The 18,797-nt window shown below is 39.9% G+C and overlaps 1 protein-coding gene across 1 annotated transcript in view; it reads right to left on the reverse strand.

Annotated features, from left to right (window-relative positions):
• Positions 1–18,797, reverse strand: part of SORCS2 (sortilin related VPS10 domain containing receptor 2) — a 2,271,537-nt gene that overhangs the window by 645,261 nt on the left and 1,607,479 nt on the right. Inside the window, exon 10 of the mRNA XM_044063564.1 lies at positions 10,616–10,718. Coding sequence (XP_043919499.1) covers positions 10,616–10,718 — 103 coding nt within the window. The remainder of the gene's footprint in view (positions 1–10,615; positions 10,719–18,797) is intronic.

Raw genomic sequence — 18,797 nt, forward strand, 5'->3', positions numbered from 1 at the left:
TAATGTAGCCTTTAACTTTCACTGGTCTGTAAGATGTAGGGAAGCATTCAGTTTTGTAGAACTTATACAGAAAGGTATGGGATGTAAATCCCAGACTGTCTTTGATATACTGAATGTGGTGCTCATCACACCTATCATTGTGTGCACTGGCACCCTTGCTATGTCACTAGCCAGGCATATCTTACAACTGTAGCAGCCACACATGTTCCATGGTACATCAATACACAGTGTAGATAACATGTCCTATGGAGTCCGTGTCAAGACCGTACATGTGTAATCGATCTCCTAAATGCTTTGGAGGGGATTTGTATGGCTGCCATACAGGGAGGTGTCAGATCCCACTGTATACCTCACGTGTATCCATGACAGGACTAACACATGACTTACCCGACCTACACCATCACTGTGGTATAAATACTACATGCTAGAGAGACAGGTATGTAACACAGACAGTGCACCCTATATGAAACAGACCCCCCCCATGCATGTGAGGCACACATCTGCTGTGACACACATCACGTTCAGGTTACACAATGGGATGCAGATCAAGACAATCATAACTGATGTCTGACAAATGTCTATACTGGACACAGGAAATTTGTAGATGGGTCATCTCCATCACCACAGCATGTAGATGTGTTAGCTCCCAAAACCCTGTTGACACTTATGAAGAGTATCAGATCTTTACACAGATTAGGGACACATGACTATGCTGAATGATGCCATTGTCCTTGTTAGCCCGTTAGACACATATGAGCCTATGGAGTCATGCACCTGTAGTGCTCTACCTTGCTGTAGACATATTTCTTCTGTGCTGACATTCCATCCTGTGCTGTGACATCTATGGCTTTATTGCCACTGTGTATCCATAGGTGTCCCCAACGGAATCCTGAAACAGAAACATGAACAGGTCCATGACACACCTTTCATTGTGTCACTACACAAGCCATTACAACATCATACAACATAAGGTACACAAAATTATGTGGCTTACTCATTACAAATGTAAGCATACAGTATCTGTCAGTAACCATTACAAGTGACATGGCAAAACAATAATGCATGACACAAGTACATGTTAATTCATATAGTCACCTTGTGCATCAGACACATAGCTTCATTTCCCCTGAATTGATGGTGAGGATGACAGGGATGTAGCACAGGTATCATCACTTGTACAGAATGTTGTGTGGGGGTGCAAGAGGCCTTGACTGACCAATAACATTGACAGCATGTGTGTGAGTCAGGAAGGGAAGCAGGTAAGATGGACCATAGAAATGTGCCATGTGTGTCTGTAGGTGACCTGCATTTGACAGTGGTGTGTGAGTGTGTTTGTGTACACAGTCAAGTTCAGTGCTAGTCCTACATGAGTGTATGCTGGACAGCTTTGAACCATGCATGGTAGAGCTGAAAGTTCACTGTCTCTGGCTCCGAACATGGGAACTAGCTCTGCCAGGAATTGCACTGGCACCTCCATGCCCAAGGTCAGAAGTGGTGCTAGTGCCCGATGGTGACTGCTGTGTGCTGGGACCATGTCCTCCAAGGGAACATCCAGGACAATGAGCCCATGGCCTACCATGTCTTGGTATTGACAGCACACTCCCCTTTGTAGCAATGGATGTATTGCTACTATGGGAGTGTGATGAGGTTGCTGACCTATATCCATGAGTCTGACGCTCAACTTCATCCAGATGTTTCAGCACAGACACTGTGCATTCTCATCCCACCTTCTTTCCACCGAGTCAGTGAACTGATCCAGGGTGTCAGCAATGTGGTGGAGGCAGTCACTGATGTCAAGATAGTGCTGCATCCATAACGCTAAGCATATGTCTGGAGTTCCATTCAGAACATGCCTGTGCCTCCATGATGTCCCGAAACATGCACTGAGTGACACATGATTTGACACCTGCAACAGGTGGTGGACAGATGGCAGGCCTCCTACAAGCACCCCTATGAATCCATCTGTGTGGAACCTCTCCATCTCTCTGGCTACGTCCAGTGTGTACACACACTGCAGCCATAGTTTCCACACTTTCCTGTTCAATGTCCCTACACTCTGACTGTCCAATATCTGTGGCCTCCAGAGACTTGCTATGTGTAGACATACTGACTGTGTACAGTGACAATGAGGGCAGAACAGGGATGTCAACCTCTGGGACAGCTTCATCCCCTGAAACCCCCACCTGTGCTTCATTGTGGCCATCATTATCACCAGAGTCTGAAGAGACACTGTCATCAGTTTGTGTAGGGGACAGACACCACCCCACCCTGGTCACCTGTGATAAGAAAGGAAAAAGCAGTACATTAACACCTGCACTATTATGCTCTGCAGTACTATGTTCCAATATATGTAAAGCTCTATACACTGTTGTCACTATTACAGACCTGTTGAAAACCCAACCTCATATAGTAGGATGAGAGGACATTGCTTTTCCCACTAAAAGCTGTAGTTACTTGTAAATAAAAGTTCTTTACACAGCAGTCTCATCAGCAACAATGAGGTATACTGTTGACATTTGTGAAGACTCTGCACAGTTGACACATATGACAATCTGTAATGTCCTCAGAATACTGTCACATCTATCAGTGTGGTCACACCTACAAGGCATAGGTATGAGTCTAACGTGTACAATCAGAAAATATGTGTGCAGTTGGCAATCATGCTGACAGTACAGTAATCCATGCAGCAGGCCTAGGATGACACTTTAGGGATTACATTGCTGCATCTATAGCAAAACAGTGTTGTACTTACCAGCAGCAGAACCGTGGCCTTGTCCAATACCTGATGGATCTGTGAAAAGTTGAGGGATAGGTAATGTCAGTATCACCACATGTTGCAACACAACAAGGTAATACATCTATATATCTCACATTTACTGTAACTACTGTGTTAATTGTTATATTGGTCGAAATATGAGCATGATAGTCAAACTGCAGTTAAACCCTTCCCCCCAAAGAACAAAGACCTGACACCCATGTATGCTGATCAAACTAAGCTTACCTGCATGCTACTCTGTCATGGAAACTGTGGCACCCACATCCACAATGTATGGAGTGATGGATGCCTGGGAGCTGTTGTGTGTGCTTAGTTTCACCAGGAATTCCACAGTGGCTGATAGTGGTTGTTCAGCTGCAGGCCCTCCACTGGTGATGCCACGATCCCCGGCTACATCTGCTGCTCTTCTGAATGCAGCATTGATCATGTCCATTTTGTGGTGTTGAACCTGCTCATATGTCCTGCTCTGATTACCTGTGGCATTCACATCATGGACAAGATCAGCCTACAATGCTGCCCACTGTTCCTTATTGTGCCTCCCCTAGACAGTAGGAGTTCATGGTGTTGATGGAGGCCTTCCAGTATTATATCATTCTCTGCATGCATGAAAGGTGCACAGTATTTGGATACATGTTTCCTGAAATACAACAAAATGGGAACACATGTCAGCATCACATACATGGAAGTACACTATGTAGAGATACAGCAAGAACAGAATGGCTGGCAGTATCCACTGCTTGATCACACATCTCATATTCCACAATGTGCAAACATACTAAGCATGTAGCTTCAACTAAGATACTAGTGATAGTCAGGTATTCCCATGTGTGCCATGACAGATACTGCTGTATGATCATACACCCAACACTGGAGTCTACTGTAGTGTGTCTCCTAAGGGCAACCCCCTGATAATATGTCAAAAGAACTGTGCCAAGCAAATAGTGTGCTATTTCAACCAATATAAAGGGACAGTCCCACGAGACCAGTGTGCCACATTGACAATAAACATTTCATCCTTGATGTATTGCACATCCCCTGTAGGTGTAACAAATCTGGAGATCACTGACATGTCATTATCACAGTTCTAAGAAAGGCTTAATTCTGTAATCCATATTCCCCATTAGTATATTTACACATTTGCATCCTGTTATAAACAAAAAAGGTACATAACTGATGGAGTGCAATACTCCTCTGTTGATATGTGGTGATATTTAGGTTTTTGAAAACATGTGCTCTGTGTGAGGAAAGTCTTATACAGAATGGTTCTCCATAGCCAGCTGTTTGCCTTTTTAATATGCTTATCATTAGCAGGTGATTAGCTCTTAACCAATCTGTGCTTCTGAAATGGTAATTGCAGCCAATACAGCTGATTTGCACTATTATCAGCCAATGACCTGCAACCACTGTACAAGATATAAGGCCTTCATGTAGATTAGAAGCCCTTTTGGATATGTTGTGCTGGACATTACTGGGATGAGGAGACTACATCATAGTAGAGGGTAGGTCTGTAGCATGTACATAGAAATGTGTGTGCTACAGGTTGCAGCAGCTGCTGCAGGTAACAGGCATAGGCAGACAGTGTGAACACTTTGGAGGACAACAAACTGTGGGAGCTGTGTCAGCCTTGTTGTAGAGGCAGAGCCAGAGTGATGGTACCCATTCCACTCCAGTTAAGGCATATGTTTAATTAAGTATGTTAAGAAATGGTATCACAACATGTTTGTTGTGTCCTTGAGCAACATAGGGGATAAATATAAGAATATGTCCACCATTTGAGCAACTGTCAAGTCATGTGTTGCAGTCTGGTACTAATTTGGAATGTGCATGCTGGCAGTCCTTGTTACAAGCATCAACTTCAGATACCTATGTTAGTTGTGGAGCTGTGCAAATCTGCACTGTCAGTTTGAAAGTGTTGGGTGGTGCACTCTAACATTGGCGGGCCTCATTTGAATTACCCGAATTGAAATCCTCTGTGAATGCATATTACTGTATGATGTGACACTTTATGCACTTATAGCTTTGCCAGAGGAACATGTGAATTGTGTTCCTATCTGCAGGCCTGTGACTTCCATTATTGAAAAGCAGATATTTCACTTGAAATGCATTGTGTGGATAAAGAGTTCATGACTCAGTCATTAATTGCTGGCTTCAAAATAATGTAATTTAACTGCTACACTCCACCTGATTTGGACCCAGGACTGTGTGTGGCAAAATGTAATGCTTGCAAGGCATTTAACAGACTGAGCTACAGAGTCACTGCTAAAGCAGGTGTATTTGTAAGATATAAGTGCACACATACAGGCTGGGACATACTTTTTTTTACATCCATCATTATGTGCATGACTTTATGTGGATGTATTTCTAGCACCAGGGTCCCAGTTGAACATGTAATTTGCCATTAATGCCTTAAAAGGTGTATTTCTAAATGTTGCTGATAAAAGGGCACATTTACCTGCTATTACAGACCTCACTTGCATCCATTAGTATGTGTTTGGCATTCAAGTGGTGAACTCTTGCACCAAAATCCAAGGATCACGCCCATTTTTTCCACTACTTTTTAATCAAGTTTGCGGGATGCAGAGAGATGCACAACTCTACTGAAACACAGAATAACTGTAGCTTGCAGTTATTATGTTTTGCTTAAACCACTTGTTTTAATTAACATCTGTGCGGCGTGGCAGGTTAATGTAGTGGTCTGTAGGTGCAATGGTGTTGGGTTCGAAATAGGGGACAGGTGTTTATTTTGTATGTGTTTATTATGATTTGTAAACACATGTATTAATATAGCTCCATTTAGCTGAGTTGAGTGAAGCTGCACAATGCGACACTTTTTCCAGCATCACACAAAAAATATATAAAGAAGAGAAAAATGGGAAGATAGGAAAGTGCTGAAATGGGGTGCAAGCAGGGGAAAACATAGTGAAAATCAGGTAGGTATATGCAGGAAGGGTGTAGGAAAGAACCATAGCTATCCATTTCTTGTACAGCAACAGCTGTGCACTTTGACAGAATTTGTAGATAACTTTGGACTCTCACTCCCAGAGACAGGGATGAGGACAACATAATTGCATTGCTAAGCCAGTTTGACCAAATCATGTGTACCCAGTGGACACTTGTATAAAAAAGAGAGCTATGTATGAGACAATATTTTCTTTTGGGACAGGTGCCCATTTTTTTTAAGGTGAGAGTGGAATGTTGGGGAAGGCACATAGGTACATGTGGGGGAGGTAAGTTGGGTAGGTGAGGAAGTTTCTGCAGACAGACAAGACAGCAGACAGGGCAGTGTATGACACGAGGGGGCAAGAGGTGGGTGATCACCTTGGATGGGGAGAGTGTTGTGGAATCTCAGTCCAATGTGCCTCCACAAGGTAGCAGAGTCACTCACATCCCCACCAATGGGACTGTCAGCACTGCTCCATCACTACCCCCAGGGTGGCAGTGGTGGCGGCTGGGGTCCTGGGTGACTGTGCCCCACCAGGGTAGCCAGCATGCTCTCCAGCCAATGCAGGCATCGTCCAAACCCAAGGATGATGATCCTATGCACCAAACCCAGCAGTTCGTCACAGGTGACAACTCTCCCTCCACCACTGCTCCCAGAGGGGGGTCTGTCCCTGTCACATGGGGTGGTACTACTCAACACTGCAGGTAGTGCAGGGGCAGCAGAAGAAGCAGCAAAGTGGGCACCACCAGGCTGGGTTCCAGACATGCTGGGACCTGGTGCCATGGCCACAGGAGGCAAGGTAGGTGGATCACAAGGAACCAGCCGACCATGACGCACTGTAGTAAAGTAGTTATAACAAGAAGTTAAGGTTAGTAGTAACAAAACCAGTATTAGTATTAACAGAATGGAACATATTTATTAATCCAAATACATATTAACATATATTATGTGCAACACAACATTAAGTAACATAACAGTAAGTATGTTAACAACAAGCCAGTATGAATTAAACCATAATGCCAACAAAACAGTTAGTTTAACAAAATATGTCAATATTGAATCATAATAATAAATAATAAATTAAAGTTTAACAAAATATATTAAATCATAATAATAAATTAAAAAAGATAAGGGGTGGGGAGAGAGAGAGAGAAAAACATACCATTAGTGACATTGCAGATGATATCCCTGAAAACACTGGTAATACATACTTCTACAGGTGTGCAATGTTAGCTGTGAGAACAGTGACTACAATTCTTCTGTAGCTGATATAGCATGTACATAGCTCTCAAGCTGTTAGCATGGGACAGTATGGGCCAAGCACTAACAAATGCAGGTACACAACTACACAGAACAGTTTCACATAATGTGGACTTACAAAACTACCAAGGTGTTCTGTACACGGATTTGGTAATACATTGTATTCCAGTTAATCATTTATCTGGTAATCATATGACAGACAGATTAGGCAGTTCTAATTACATTATGAAAAATCGTGACACTTGAGAGATATGTTTGTGTACATTCGGTAAACTAAACAGCCATCATGCCTTAATTGGCAGGTGTGGGATAGAACCCAATAGCTGTGACTGCAGGGGACATCTGCAAATAATGTAACAATTGACTACAGCAACTTAGAACAGATATGCAATGAATACAGCCCTACTGCAAATATTAAGAAAGGTTTATTTAGGAAGCCACAATGCTGCTTAATACTTTATTGGTATTGATGATAATTCTCTGTGAAATCTAGACACAATTATCTGCTCATAATATGGGCTACCTCACCTATATACCTTTCGTTCCTGAAGTAGAAGGAAATGAGAACATTATGTGACTGAAACTGGCCTGGAGACAGCCTTGAACTATACTTTGATTTGAGAAATACATTTTTCAGTACATTACTTTTGCATTCTACAGCTATTACAGTTTTACACTTGACTGGAGTGACAGTAGACCAGACATGCAATGAATACAGCGCTACTGCAAATATTAAAACAGATTTATTTAGGAAACCACAATGCTGCTTAACACTTTTTGGTATTGGTGATAATTCTCTGTGAAGTCCACACACATTATACATTGAAGTAAACAAATGATATGTGTGCTAGGGACTCAAACCCAGGACTTACCAAGCTTTAGACTGTCACTCTACCCATTTAGCTACTTGGGTAGGCCATAAACTAGTATACGTTTACATATACTACTAAGCAATTATGGCGCACTGCGCAAACAGGCTTAAATAGGCTTAAAAATAAGCAGACATACATAATTAATTACATCTGGTTTCTATTTTTAGATGTCTGGCAGGTGTCAGCTGTCTATATGTAAGCACTGCTTGGCATTGCTGCACTCCGGACCATGCCATGCAAACGAACATTAAAAAAAAAAAAAAAAAAAAAAAAAAAAAAATAAAGGTACGATAATTAAGCACATCCGGTTTCTATTTTTAGATGTCTGGCACGTGTCAGCTATCTATATGCAAGCATAGCTCTGCATTGCTGTGCTCCACACTGCACTTTGCAAATGGACATTAAAAAAAAATAAAACAAAAAAAAATAAGAAATTTAAAACACAAGCAATTAATTCACCGCACATTTCAACTGTAGCAGATAACATTACAGGGAGTCTCACCATGTACATAACATCGGATCAGCCTCTACATGAATTCAATATCCCTGTCACTATGCTCTCCCTTGGCAGCACACCATGATTAATATTCATGGCGTGCTACTGAGGGGGAACCATGGCCGTGTACACGGATACATTCCATCTAGGCTCTCCACGGAGCCTACATGGATTTTATTGAATCCTAGGGATAGTAGCAGGTAAATTCTGGCTGGCTTTAGAAAGTTACACTGAGCCATTAAAGAACTTAAAGACTGCATGAAAATTATCAAACAATCTATAAATCTACATCAATATATATATATATATATATATATATATATATATATATATATATATATATATAAAATGGTCCATAAGGACAGCTAGCCTAATACTTACCTATGAACAGCATATATCTGTATCTATCTGTCTATCTATTTATTTGTCAGTATATGTGTGTGTGTAGTTTACTATCATATTCTTGAAGCCCACAGTTTTGAAAATCATAATCCCGAGACCATAATACTGAAAGATCAAAATGCTGAAACCCTTGAATAACAAATACCCTTACCAGTGTGAACCAAGAAATGACTAATAACATGGGTTCTGCAGGGGTCTTCAGAATTTAGTTTTTTTGAAATCATCGTTTTGGGATTATGATTTTCAAGACTGTGGGCTACAAGACAGTGATAATAAGCATATCTATCTATCTATCTATCTATCTATCTATCTATCTATCTATCTATCTATCTATCTATCTATTTATCTATCTGTATATGAATGCAAACTCATATCTATGTTCTATATCTATTTCCATTTCTATTTCTGTCATTCTATATATTTAGATGAGTTTATGTGTGTGCATGTCTGTGTGTGTGTGTGTGTGTGTGTGTGTGTGTGTGTGTGTGTGTGTGTGCGTGCAATCAAGATATATATAATCTGTAATATCCCAAATGACCTCAGCTTATAGAAGGGTGATCTCTGCTTAGTATTCCATGCTATAAACAGCCCAACATTCTGTGGAATTTTTCACCTAATATAACGAGTGATGAAGTAAACACATCAACAACATTAGATGATCTGACAGATATATAACCCAACATATTCCCCCATTTCTGGAATAGTCTACCAAAATCTTTCAAACAAATAATTCCCTAGCAGCCTATAAAGCCAGTCTGGATCATTGGATGGCTGATTGCAAATTTTGAATGGAGATTGTGGAGGAAGCCTATTTAATAGGGGATGTTGAGCCCCTCACCACCAGCTTCTCTCCTCATTAACCAGGTTTAGTAGAGCTGTCTTTGCCTCCCTGGGAATCATCCTGACCTCTGTCCAGGGCTGGTGAGCTGATATGGATATTGAGGCCACTGCTGCAGTATCATACCAGACTTACCAGCAGTACATTACAGTGAGCCAAGGCTGCCTCCCTGTCCCCAGGATGGGCAGGCTAACATTGGCTGCTCACTCACATCTTTCCCTGTGATAGCCAATTCCACACTCATGATGCTAATTAAACATGGGTTATCTAGGGTGCCATTAGAGCTTTTTCTCTCAGCACTATGGGTCAGGTCAGTGGGGGACATTGTTGGTTACCTTCCAGTACTGGGTGATGTTGCCATAAGCTTATTAAGAACCTATGAACCTGCCATCAGAACTATGTTCCATTAGTGAAAAATCAGTAAAAACAGGTATAAGAAAGAACAGAATGTTTGTCACAACTGAAACTATCAGCTGAGGCATTGATGAAAAATGCATAGGACTGCAATTCCTCTCCTTCCTTTACAAATGGAAAAGAGTGCTGTACTTCATTGTACATGAATTTGAAATTAAAATGTTCAATTGAGTTATTTTCTAAAGCTACAGCCTTTAAAAAGAATTCTTCAACACAAAACTCAACTTGTGTTTATGCTATTTTTCTGTAAATGCTTCAGTATCTTTAGGTAATATGCATGCCTTGTCTGTATTTGTATAAATGCAACCTTTGCAGTATTTCTATCCAAAAAAGTAATCACTGTTTTTATTTCTGTAACCTGAAAAAAGGTGTACCACTACCCTTGCCTTTTCAAACACTGATTTGCACAAGATAAGTAGCAGTATTCATAAGTACTTATACAACAGTGCTAGTATTAACCACATAGTATGATGCTATATACATAAATCCACATTCACATCTTAGTGTGCATGCGTGTGTGTGTGTGTGTGTGTGTGTGTGTGTGTGTGTGTGTATGTATTAATATGTGCAATCACTTCAATGTGGGGAAATATTTAATATTTTTTAGCTTTTTTACCTGCTCCCATGATGAGACCCGGTGCAGTATCCTTGGTGTGGACTGTTCCAGATACATATGGGTTGTCTGCCCAGCGTAGATGTAAGTGCAGGTGACACTCAGGCTAGAGAGTGAAAAAATAAGTCCATAGACAGCAAATTAATTAAGTCCAATTTCATTTTATTGTTCTGCTTAGAATATGTGTATACAGTATAGCATCAGAACTGGACTGCAACTCTTTAAATTAACATTAAGGTTCCTAAGACTAGTAAACTCAGAAAATAATTGCATCTCACATTCTAATAAAAGGCTGCATATGGTCTCCAGAGAATAATTAAATACAATTTGCAAATGTGCAGACCATAACAAACTTTCAAGAAAATGACATAAAGTAATTTAAACATGAAATTCTCATATACATGACAACTGAAGCATTTAGAAATGTTTTCCATCAAATCCATAGCCTACAGAACAGATTCAAACATGAAGAATAAATGGTTTACTTCTTAAAACTTGTATATGTCTATCCATGTACTCACTTTTACTTATATGTGGGAGTGCAACCTTTAGATGATGAGTCTGTTCAGTGAAACTTACAGAGCTGGTACAGCTGATTGAAAAAGTACTGCCTTTGTTGGTACGAGATTGTGGTATGGTGGGGATCAGTGAGCATGCCCTTCCCCCACTGTAGTGCAATCTCGAATTGGAATATATAATTAGCAGGGATGTGGGGGGGTGCATGGAGACTTACCCTCTTAAATACCTTGTATGTTTCTTTTTTTTTTTTTTGATCATCTGTGAATCGACGTTTAGTATTTCAATATTTTGATATTTATGTGTACATCATTTGTGGATTGACAAATTGCTTTTTCAATGGAAGGTTATGCTTTCATTTATAAATATATATACAAATATAAATATATTCACATTTATTTTATAGATATAGTGGCATAATAATGACACAAATATAAACAATGTCCAAACTAATCAGAGGGGTTCCCAGTGGGAGTTGGTGTGCATCATGTCTCAGGTCTGAGCCCATTGCTGTTGAAACACATGATGGATTGCATTAGCAAAGAAGTTGTGGGGGACAGAACAACAGATCTACTTATATGCAGATGATGTGACATTCCAAGCAGACTCTGAATAGGAACTTATGCAAATTATAAGAGAATGGAATACAAAACTGAAGGCACACGGGATGAAACAGAGTACAGACAAAAAAGTTGTCATGGCAGCAAATGGGAGAATTGGAAGAAGCTGATAATTGAGATTAAAAAGGAAATAGTGGAACAGATTAATACTTCAAGTTTGTGGGAGGACTAGTTGAGGAAAAAAAAAGAAGTCTGAAGGACGAAGTCAAAGATAGAAACAGAGGGGCTGTAGCCCACTGGTACAGAGTATCAGGGATAGTTTGTGACAGAAAAATCAATCTGAAAAATAAGGTGTACAAAACAGTAGTGTGACCATTACTTCTGCATGGTACAGAAACCTGAGGAGTAAAGGCAGAGCAATTGAGGAAGGTAGCGGTTATGGTGATGAAATACCTGACGTGGGCTGTAGGAAGTACACTGTGGAATGGATGAAAAAATGATGACATCAGAGTAGAAGCCAAAGTACCTCCAATTGCAGAGAAGGTAAAATAGAACAGTTAAAGGTAGCTCGGGCACATGAGCAGCAAAGCAGAAAAGCAGAAGATGACTCAAGAAGAGTTTCCGTGAGACAGGAAAAAGGTAAGAGAAATCAAGATCATCCAGCAAAGAGAAGAATAGACACTGTGTGAGAAAACCAGTGGCAGTCAGGCATGACTGTTTAAGAAGTTAAGAGTGGCACTGAGTGATAGATGGCAACAGCTGAAACAACAACCCAACTCCATGCAGAAAAATGGAAAAAAGAAGGATGATATTTGATGCTGTATTGTCTGGGAGTTGACTTAGAGGATTAAGGAGCAGTTAATGAGCTGTTTCCTGTAGTCCAGTGGTGAGCAAGTCATTTAACCAGAAACCACTCCTGGGCTGAGTGTGAAAAAGGTCTATGGAGATCAATGCTCTACCCTAGAAAACATAACCACAGATGTGTATGTATGTGTGTATATATATATATATATATATATATATATATATATATATATATATATATATATACTTAGGAAGTTTGCTCGAATTGGCAAACATCCAAATCCATAACAACCGAACACACTTTAACGAAAGTGCTTTTATCGAAAAACCCTTTCATTAAAGAGTGTTATAAAAAAAAATAAAAACACTGCATTTCAGCAAGGGGGCTTCACCCCCCTGCAACCTCCATGCAGGGGGCTGCGCCCCCCACAACCTCCCACTTTAATATTCTCCCTCCGAGACCGCACTACAGTAGGGAAAAGGAAATTTTCCCTTATCTGCACCGTAGTACGGCCTCGGCAACAGGCATACTTACACGAAAGTGCTTCTTCGGTGAAAGGCACTTTCCCGTAAGTATGCCCAGCCGTTTGGTTTTCGGACGTTTGCTCGAATATGTGTGTGTGTGTGTGTGTGTGTGTGTGTGTGTGTGTGTGTGTATTTATACATATATATATATATATATATATATATATATATATATATATATATATATATATATAGATATATATAAATTGATATAGATTTATAACACACACACACACATATTAGATCTATACGGATTGGATAAGATAAGTAAATGCACTGGCACAGGTGATGGAAAAGCTTTATTGTACCCACACAAACGTAAAAAAAAACAACGTAAGCTATTTTGTTCTATATTAACAAGACTTCTTCATATATGTATATTGATTTCATTACTGTCAGTGGCAAAACAAGCAGTACACTCACCTTAATGCAGAAAGCTGTGGGTTCTATTCCGACACCAGGGAGATGAATTGCTGACACTGCAGTGCAGAATAAGTGGGGTGAACTCCTGAGTGTGTCAACCTTCTAATGAGATGTTAAACCAAGGCCCCATCTACCCGAGTTTGTGGTAGGTCAGGTGCTTTTTAAAAGATCCCACAGCCTCTACTGAAAAGAATAGGGGAAAGTTCCTGAATGCTCTGGACAAATTTCCCCTAGTAACATTAATATCACCTCCTGTATCCCCTAAAAAGAGGCTACTAGCGTAGTGGGATTAACCCAAAGTTAAAAGGATAAATAAATAAAATGGTAAAGTATATATGGTAAGTATATAATAAAAATTGTCATGCAATGATCAGTAATTAAAAGAATTGAAAGAGCGTGCTTATTCATCCCAAAGACATGCTGTAGGTGGATTGGATACTCTAAATTGGCCATAGGTATGAGTGCATGCATGTGTGTGACTTCTGTGGAAGGTTGGACGCCAGGCTGGCAACTCGACACCAAAAAAACTCCACTGCCAGTCATGAGCGGACAGGTGATCCGCTGTGGCAACCCCTAACCGGGAAAAGCCGAAAGAAGAAGAAGAAGAAGAAAGAGCGTGCTTATTCATAGCCTGCTGTACCCTTTAAAAAAAACAAAGAAGAAATGAAGAGGTGATCCTTAAACCAATGTAAACCAAGGATTAATTGGCACGTCAAGTGTGAGAAACAGAGGGTACTGGGCCAGCCATTGTGTGCTGGCACCTCTCCTGTTTGGCATCTACTTTTTCTGAAGTAAAAGCCAATACCAAACGGCACTGGCTAACTATGTCTGCAGATGACTGCAAGCTAGAAGCAGTCATTTAATCCCCAAATGACTTTGCCATCTTGCAGGAATGTTTGTTCCAAATAACTGGTGCCAAAATCATGGACTAAAACAAAATACCAACAAATGCATAACTGTATCCTTTTGGAAGTCATATTCCCCAGGGAACTACTGCATTGACAATACTCCCCTAAGAGATAATCCAGTTGTTCAGTGCTTGGGAACTTATGTGAACAGTGACCTAACATTTGACCAATGTGTGTTAATTGTTTTAAGACAGTCCTTATATATTGCACATCTTATAAACCAAAGGAATGTGTCTAGATCTACGGATGTCATTGTTCCCTTTTATTTGCCCCTCATTAAGGCAATATTTGAATATAATGCCTTAATTTTCATGTATCTGTCCACACACATATGTAAGAAATGGAACATTCACAGAGATATCTTACTGAAAGGATATAAGGCCTAAACAACATGTCCTAAATGGACCGACTCAAAGCTGTGTCACTGAACTCAGTATTCAGCAGACTGCTAACTTGTGACCTGTGTCTGGCATGCAAGGCATCCTCCTACCTGATACTAATGGATTTACTGCACATCATCAAATCAAATGCCACCAGAAATACTCAGTCTAGTGATCTAAACCTCTTTGCAATATCAACAGAATGGCTGGAGGAACAGGTATATCTCACAGCTCTGGAATGGACTCCCTATCCACAAAAATAAGTTCATCCCTGTCTGTATTCAAGCACTACTTGAATCTATGGAAGGGAAACAAAAAATTTACCTCATGACTGCCCCCTGTACTACTAATGGGCAGAGGCAGTTCCTAAATGCTTTTTCCCATCCATGGTTCCTTTCAAATTATTTATGGTACGGCCCCAGTTATTCTCATTAGGGGTAATATAAAATTATTGATCAAGGGATGGGAAGCAGCAAAGATTTCAATAGCAAATTCCCACCTTATCTCCACCCTACTTTATGCCTCTCCAATACATACCAACCTAAGCCAATGCAATCTAAACAAGCTAGAGACCTGCTACAACAAAATTGGCAAATTCGCCACAGGGGCATCCTACCGTAGTCACCACTGTCTCTCACTTGCTGAACTGGGCTGGCTTGAACTCCCTCACCTCCTTCAATGGTATCAACTCTCACTCACCCACAAACTAGTAAACCATCCACTAAATGTCCCATCCCTCCAGAATCTACTCCAACCCTATCGCACCACCAGACCACTAAGATCCAGCAACAAAAATCACTTGCAGATCACTAAAGCCAATAACTCTGCTGGTGAAGCACTATTCTCTTGCACCATAGCCAAATTATGGAACTCCCTCCCACACACAATTACCTCCGTACCATCATGCACCCACTTCAAAACTTTACTAAAAGCGCACCTAAAAACATGCTGGCTATGCCCATGCAACTCCCACTCTAATATCACCCACCCCATCCAACCACTACCTTTCTTTCCACTCCACTAACTACCTTGATTATAGCAAGCTCAGATGCTCATAAGCCTAGTACTTATACAGCAGGCACTTCTTATTTTAACATTTGTTAATGCCTGTTATGTACTTCACAGATAAAGATTCTAGTTGTCTACTGATGTACGATGTTCTTCATCTGTAAATATGTTGTAAGTAATTGCTATGTAAATTGTTAATCGCTATGTAATCCAATGTAACTACTGTCTGTTTATTTTCACTGTGGAGCTTTTCTCCCCGGGCCTCCGCTGAACATGGACCTACGTCCAGTCGGACACTCCCGGTTAACAAATATAAATAAATAAATAAATAAATAAAAGACTGATCTCTAACTAAATGGGATAGGTTAATTTGAGCACAGAAATGGGAAGTGGCTAAGCTTAAATGTCCCACAAGGGTAGCTAGACTAGTACTTACCGATGAACTGATAACTTAGTATCTGAAGCTTACTCAGTAGATGGATAAGGTATTGGAGTACAGGACCTGATGCCAGAATGTCTACTAAAATGGATTAAAAATTACCATTCAAAGGTGGAGACAGCAGTGAAATAAATTAAAAATGTAAATTAGAGGTGAACCAACAACTTTAATCAGGTAGCCTACTTTAAAATGAATGGACACTGAAATAAATGAAATGTTAGAGAAAGTGCCAGTAGCTAATCACGGTGATAAAAAGTAAAAGTCAAAAATAATAAGTAATGAGGAATAGAGAGTACTAGAAGGACCGATGATTGACTTTATGGTATCTACTCAAGATCCATATAAGATATAGTGCCACCTTACGTCTACATTATAAAGCCAATATTGTCCCTTTGGCATATACATTGCTAAGCACCTAATCTAATTCAAGAACCATCACCTGTTTTACAACCTGGTCAAGCTGTATGCTTAGAGTTAGAGATGGAGGGATGAGTGGAACATTATACAGGTGTCATCATCATCATCATCAACCCCTCCCTTTTTTTTCCATTTTCCTCATGGCTTGGAGTGTCATGTCAACTGTTGCCATCTCTTTCTATTCAGTGTCACTCTCCTCGTTTCTTTGATACTCATGTCTGACTGTTGTAAGTCTTCTCTCACACAATCCAGCCACTTCTTTTGCTAGATGCCCTCCTTTCCTCTTGCCATCTTCCTGTCTGTCCCAAATTTTCTTCACCAGATTGTCTTCTGCTTTTCTTCATATGTGCCTGAATGACCATACTCTGTTCTCATTGACCTTTTTTGCAATTGGAGCTACTTTGGCTTCTCCTGTTATGTCCTCATTCTTCACTCATCTCAGAATGTGCATCCTACCACCTGTGTCAACACCTCTAGCTTCCTCAACTGCTCTGACTTTACTGCCCAGGTTTCTGTACCATGCAATAGAACTAGTCATACCAATGTTTTATATACCTTCATTTTCAGCTTCTTCGGTATTCTTCTGTCATACACTATGACTGACACTCTGGCTGCAACCCCTCTGAATCTAGGTTTGACCTCCTCATTCAGACTTCTTTTCACCTCATCCACAAAGACATCAGGTGTTTCAGCTATATAGCAGTTCTGAATGCCCATAATGGTTTTCCTTTTAAGTCTGTTATGGACAAATTCAAGCCAATAAAACCAAATCATACATGCTGTGTACAGCTCATCAGCACAGTATAAATGGACTGTTTCGCTAAGCTTTGGAAACACAGGGCTGTCATACCCACCTGATGTCCATAACCATTAAGATGTCTGCAAAATATCCCTACTGCACAGGAAAAACAATCAGCAAAAAAACAAAAGAAAAACCCAGCCAGTCCACTGTGTGATTCCTTAAAGCCTCTTGCATTAGAGGTAACATGGGATATATGCAAATGACCCCTTTAGGACATCAGGTGTTTAGTACTTGACATAACTGTGCAACTACATGAATTACTTTCGGTAAAGGATGTGTTTGAATTGTAAGAACAACACATTTCTAACAGCAACTCACTGCTGAAGTGACTGGTTATGGTGTCACTCTAAGATAATCATGTGTTTCAAAGTGCTAAAATCTTTGATAACCAACCAAAAGGGAAAAAAAAGCAAAGCATTTAAAGCTGAATGTAACACAGATTCCCGTCAACTAGTTAACTGAGGAAGCACACCATCAATGGTTGTGTTATCAAACTTTGAGAAGCGTAGTATTATTAGACATTGTTGAACATGCATTTCTTCATTTTTCTGTAGAGTATGCAGAACTTCATTCCCAAAAGAAGTAAAGTAACTATTTTTTCAGCTGTTAAAAGCAAGATCTTTGCTGCATATCAAACCCACCCAGGTGGGGGGATTTGCCCCCTCACCCCCCCAATGTGGTGGAATGCACCTCCAAACCCCCTAAATATATATACCAACTCCAGGATTGCACTACAGTGGGGAAAAAGCATATTCTCTGATGTTGGACAAATGTTTACTTACCCCGAGAAACACTTTACCATTTGGTAAATTAAAGTTTCGCTCTTTCTCGGCAAATTTGTCTTTGGTTATTTTGGAATTTGGCCTTGTGAAGGAGATCCATATGTGTGTGTGTGTGTGTGTGTGTGTGTGTGTGTGTGTGTGTGTGTGTATATATATATATATATATATATATATATATGTGTGTGTGTGTGTGTGTGTGTGTGTGTGTGTGTGTGTGTGTGTATATATATATATATATATATATATATATATATATATATATATATATATATATATATATATATATATATATATATATATATATATATATAAATGTGTGTGTGTATGTGTGGCTATATATATATATATATATATATATATATATATATATATCTGACTAGGACAGAGCCTATTTTCAGAGAAGGCCTGGGGAGAAACGCTCCAGGTGCATGCCTTGTTGTACATAGTTGTTTAGAGTTGTCATTCGTTTTTATTTAGTGAGAGTTCATTTGTGGGACTTTTACTTATCATGCTACCCCATTCTTAAATGCTTAATAATACAACATCAAATTCTGAAATGTGTTTTAATATCTATAAAGAGGTTTCATAGGGCAATTTCACCCTGATTGCATACCCATATGC

This window comes from Protopterus annectens, chromosome 2.part1, assembly GCF_019279795.1.
Source record: "Protopterus annectens isolate FY-2018-M chromosome 2.part1, PAN1.0, whole genome shotgun sequence".
Classification (NCBI taxonomy): Eukaryota; Metazoa; Chordata; order Ceratodontiformes; family Protopteridae; genus Protopterus; species Protopterus annectens.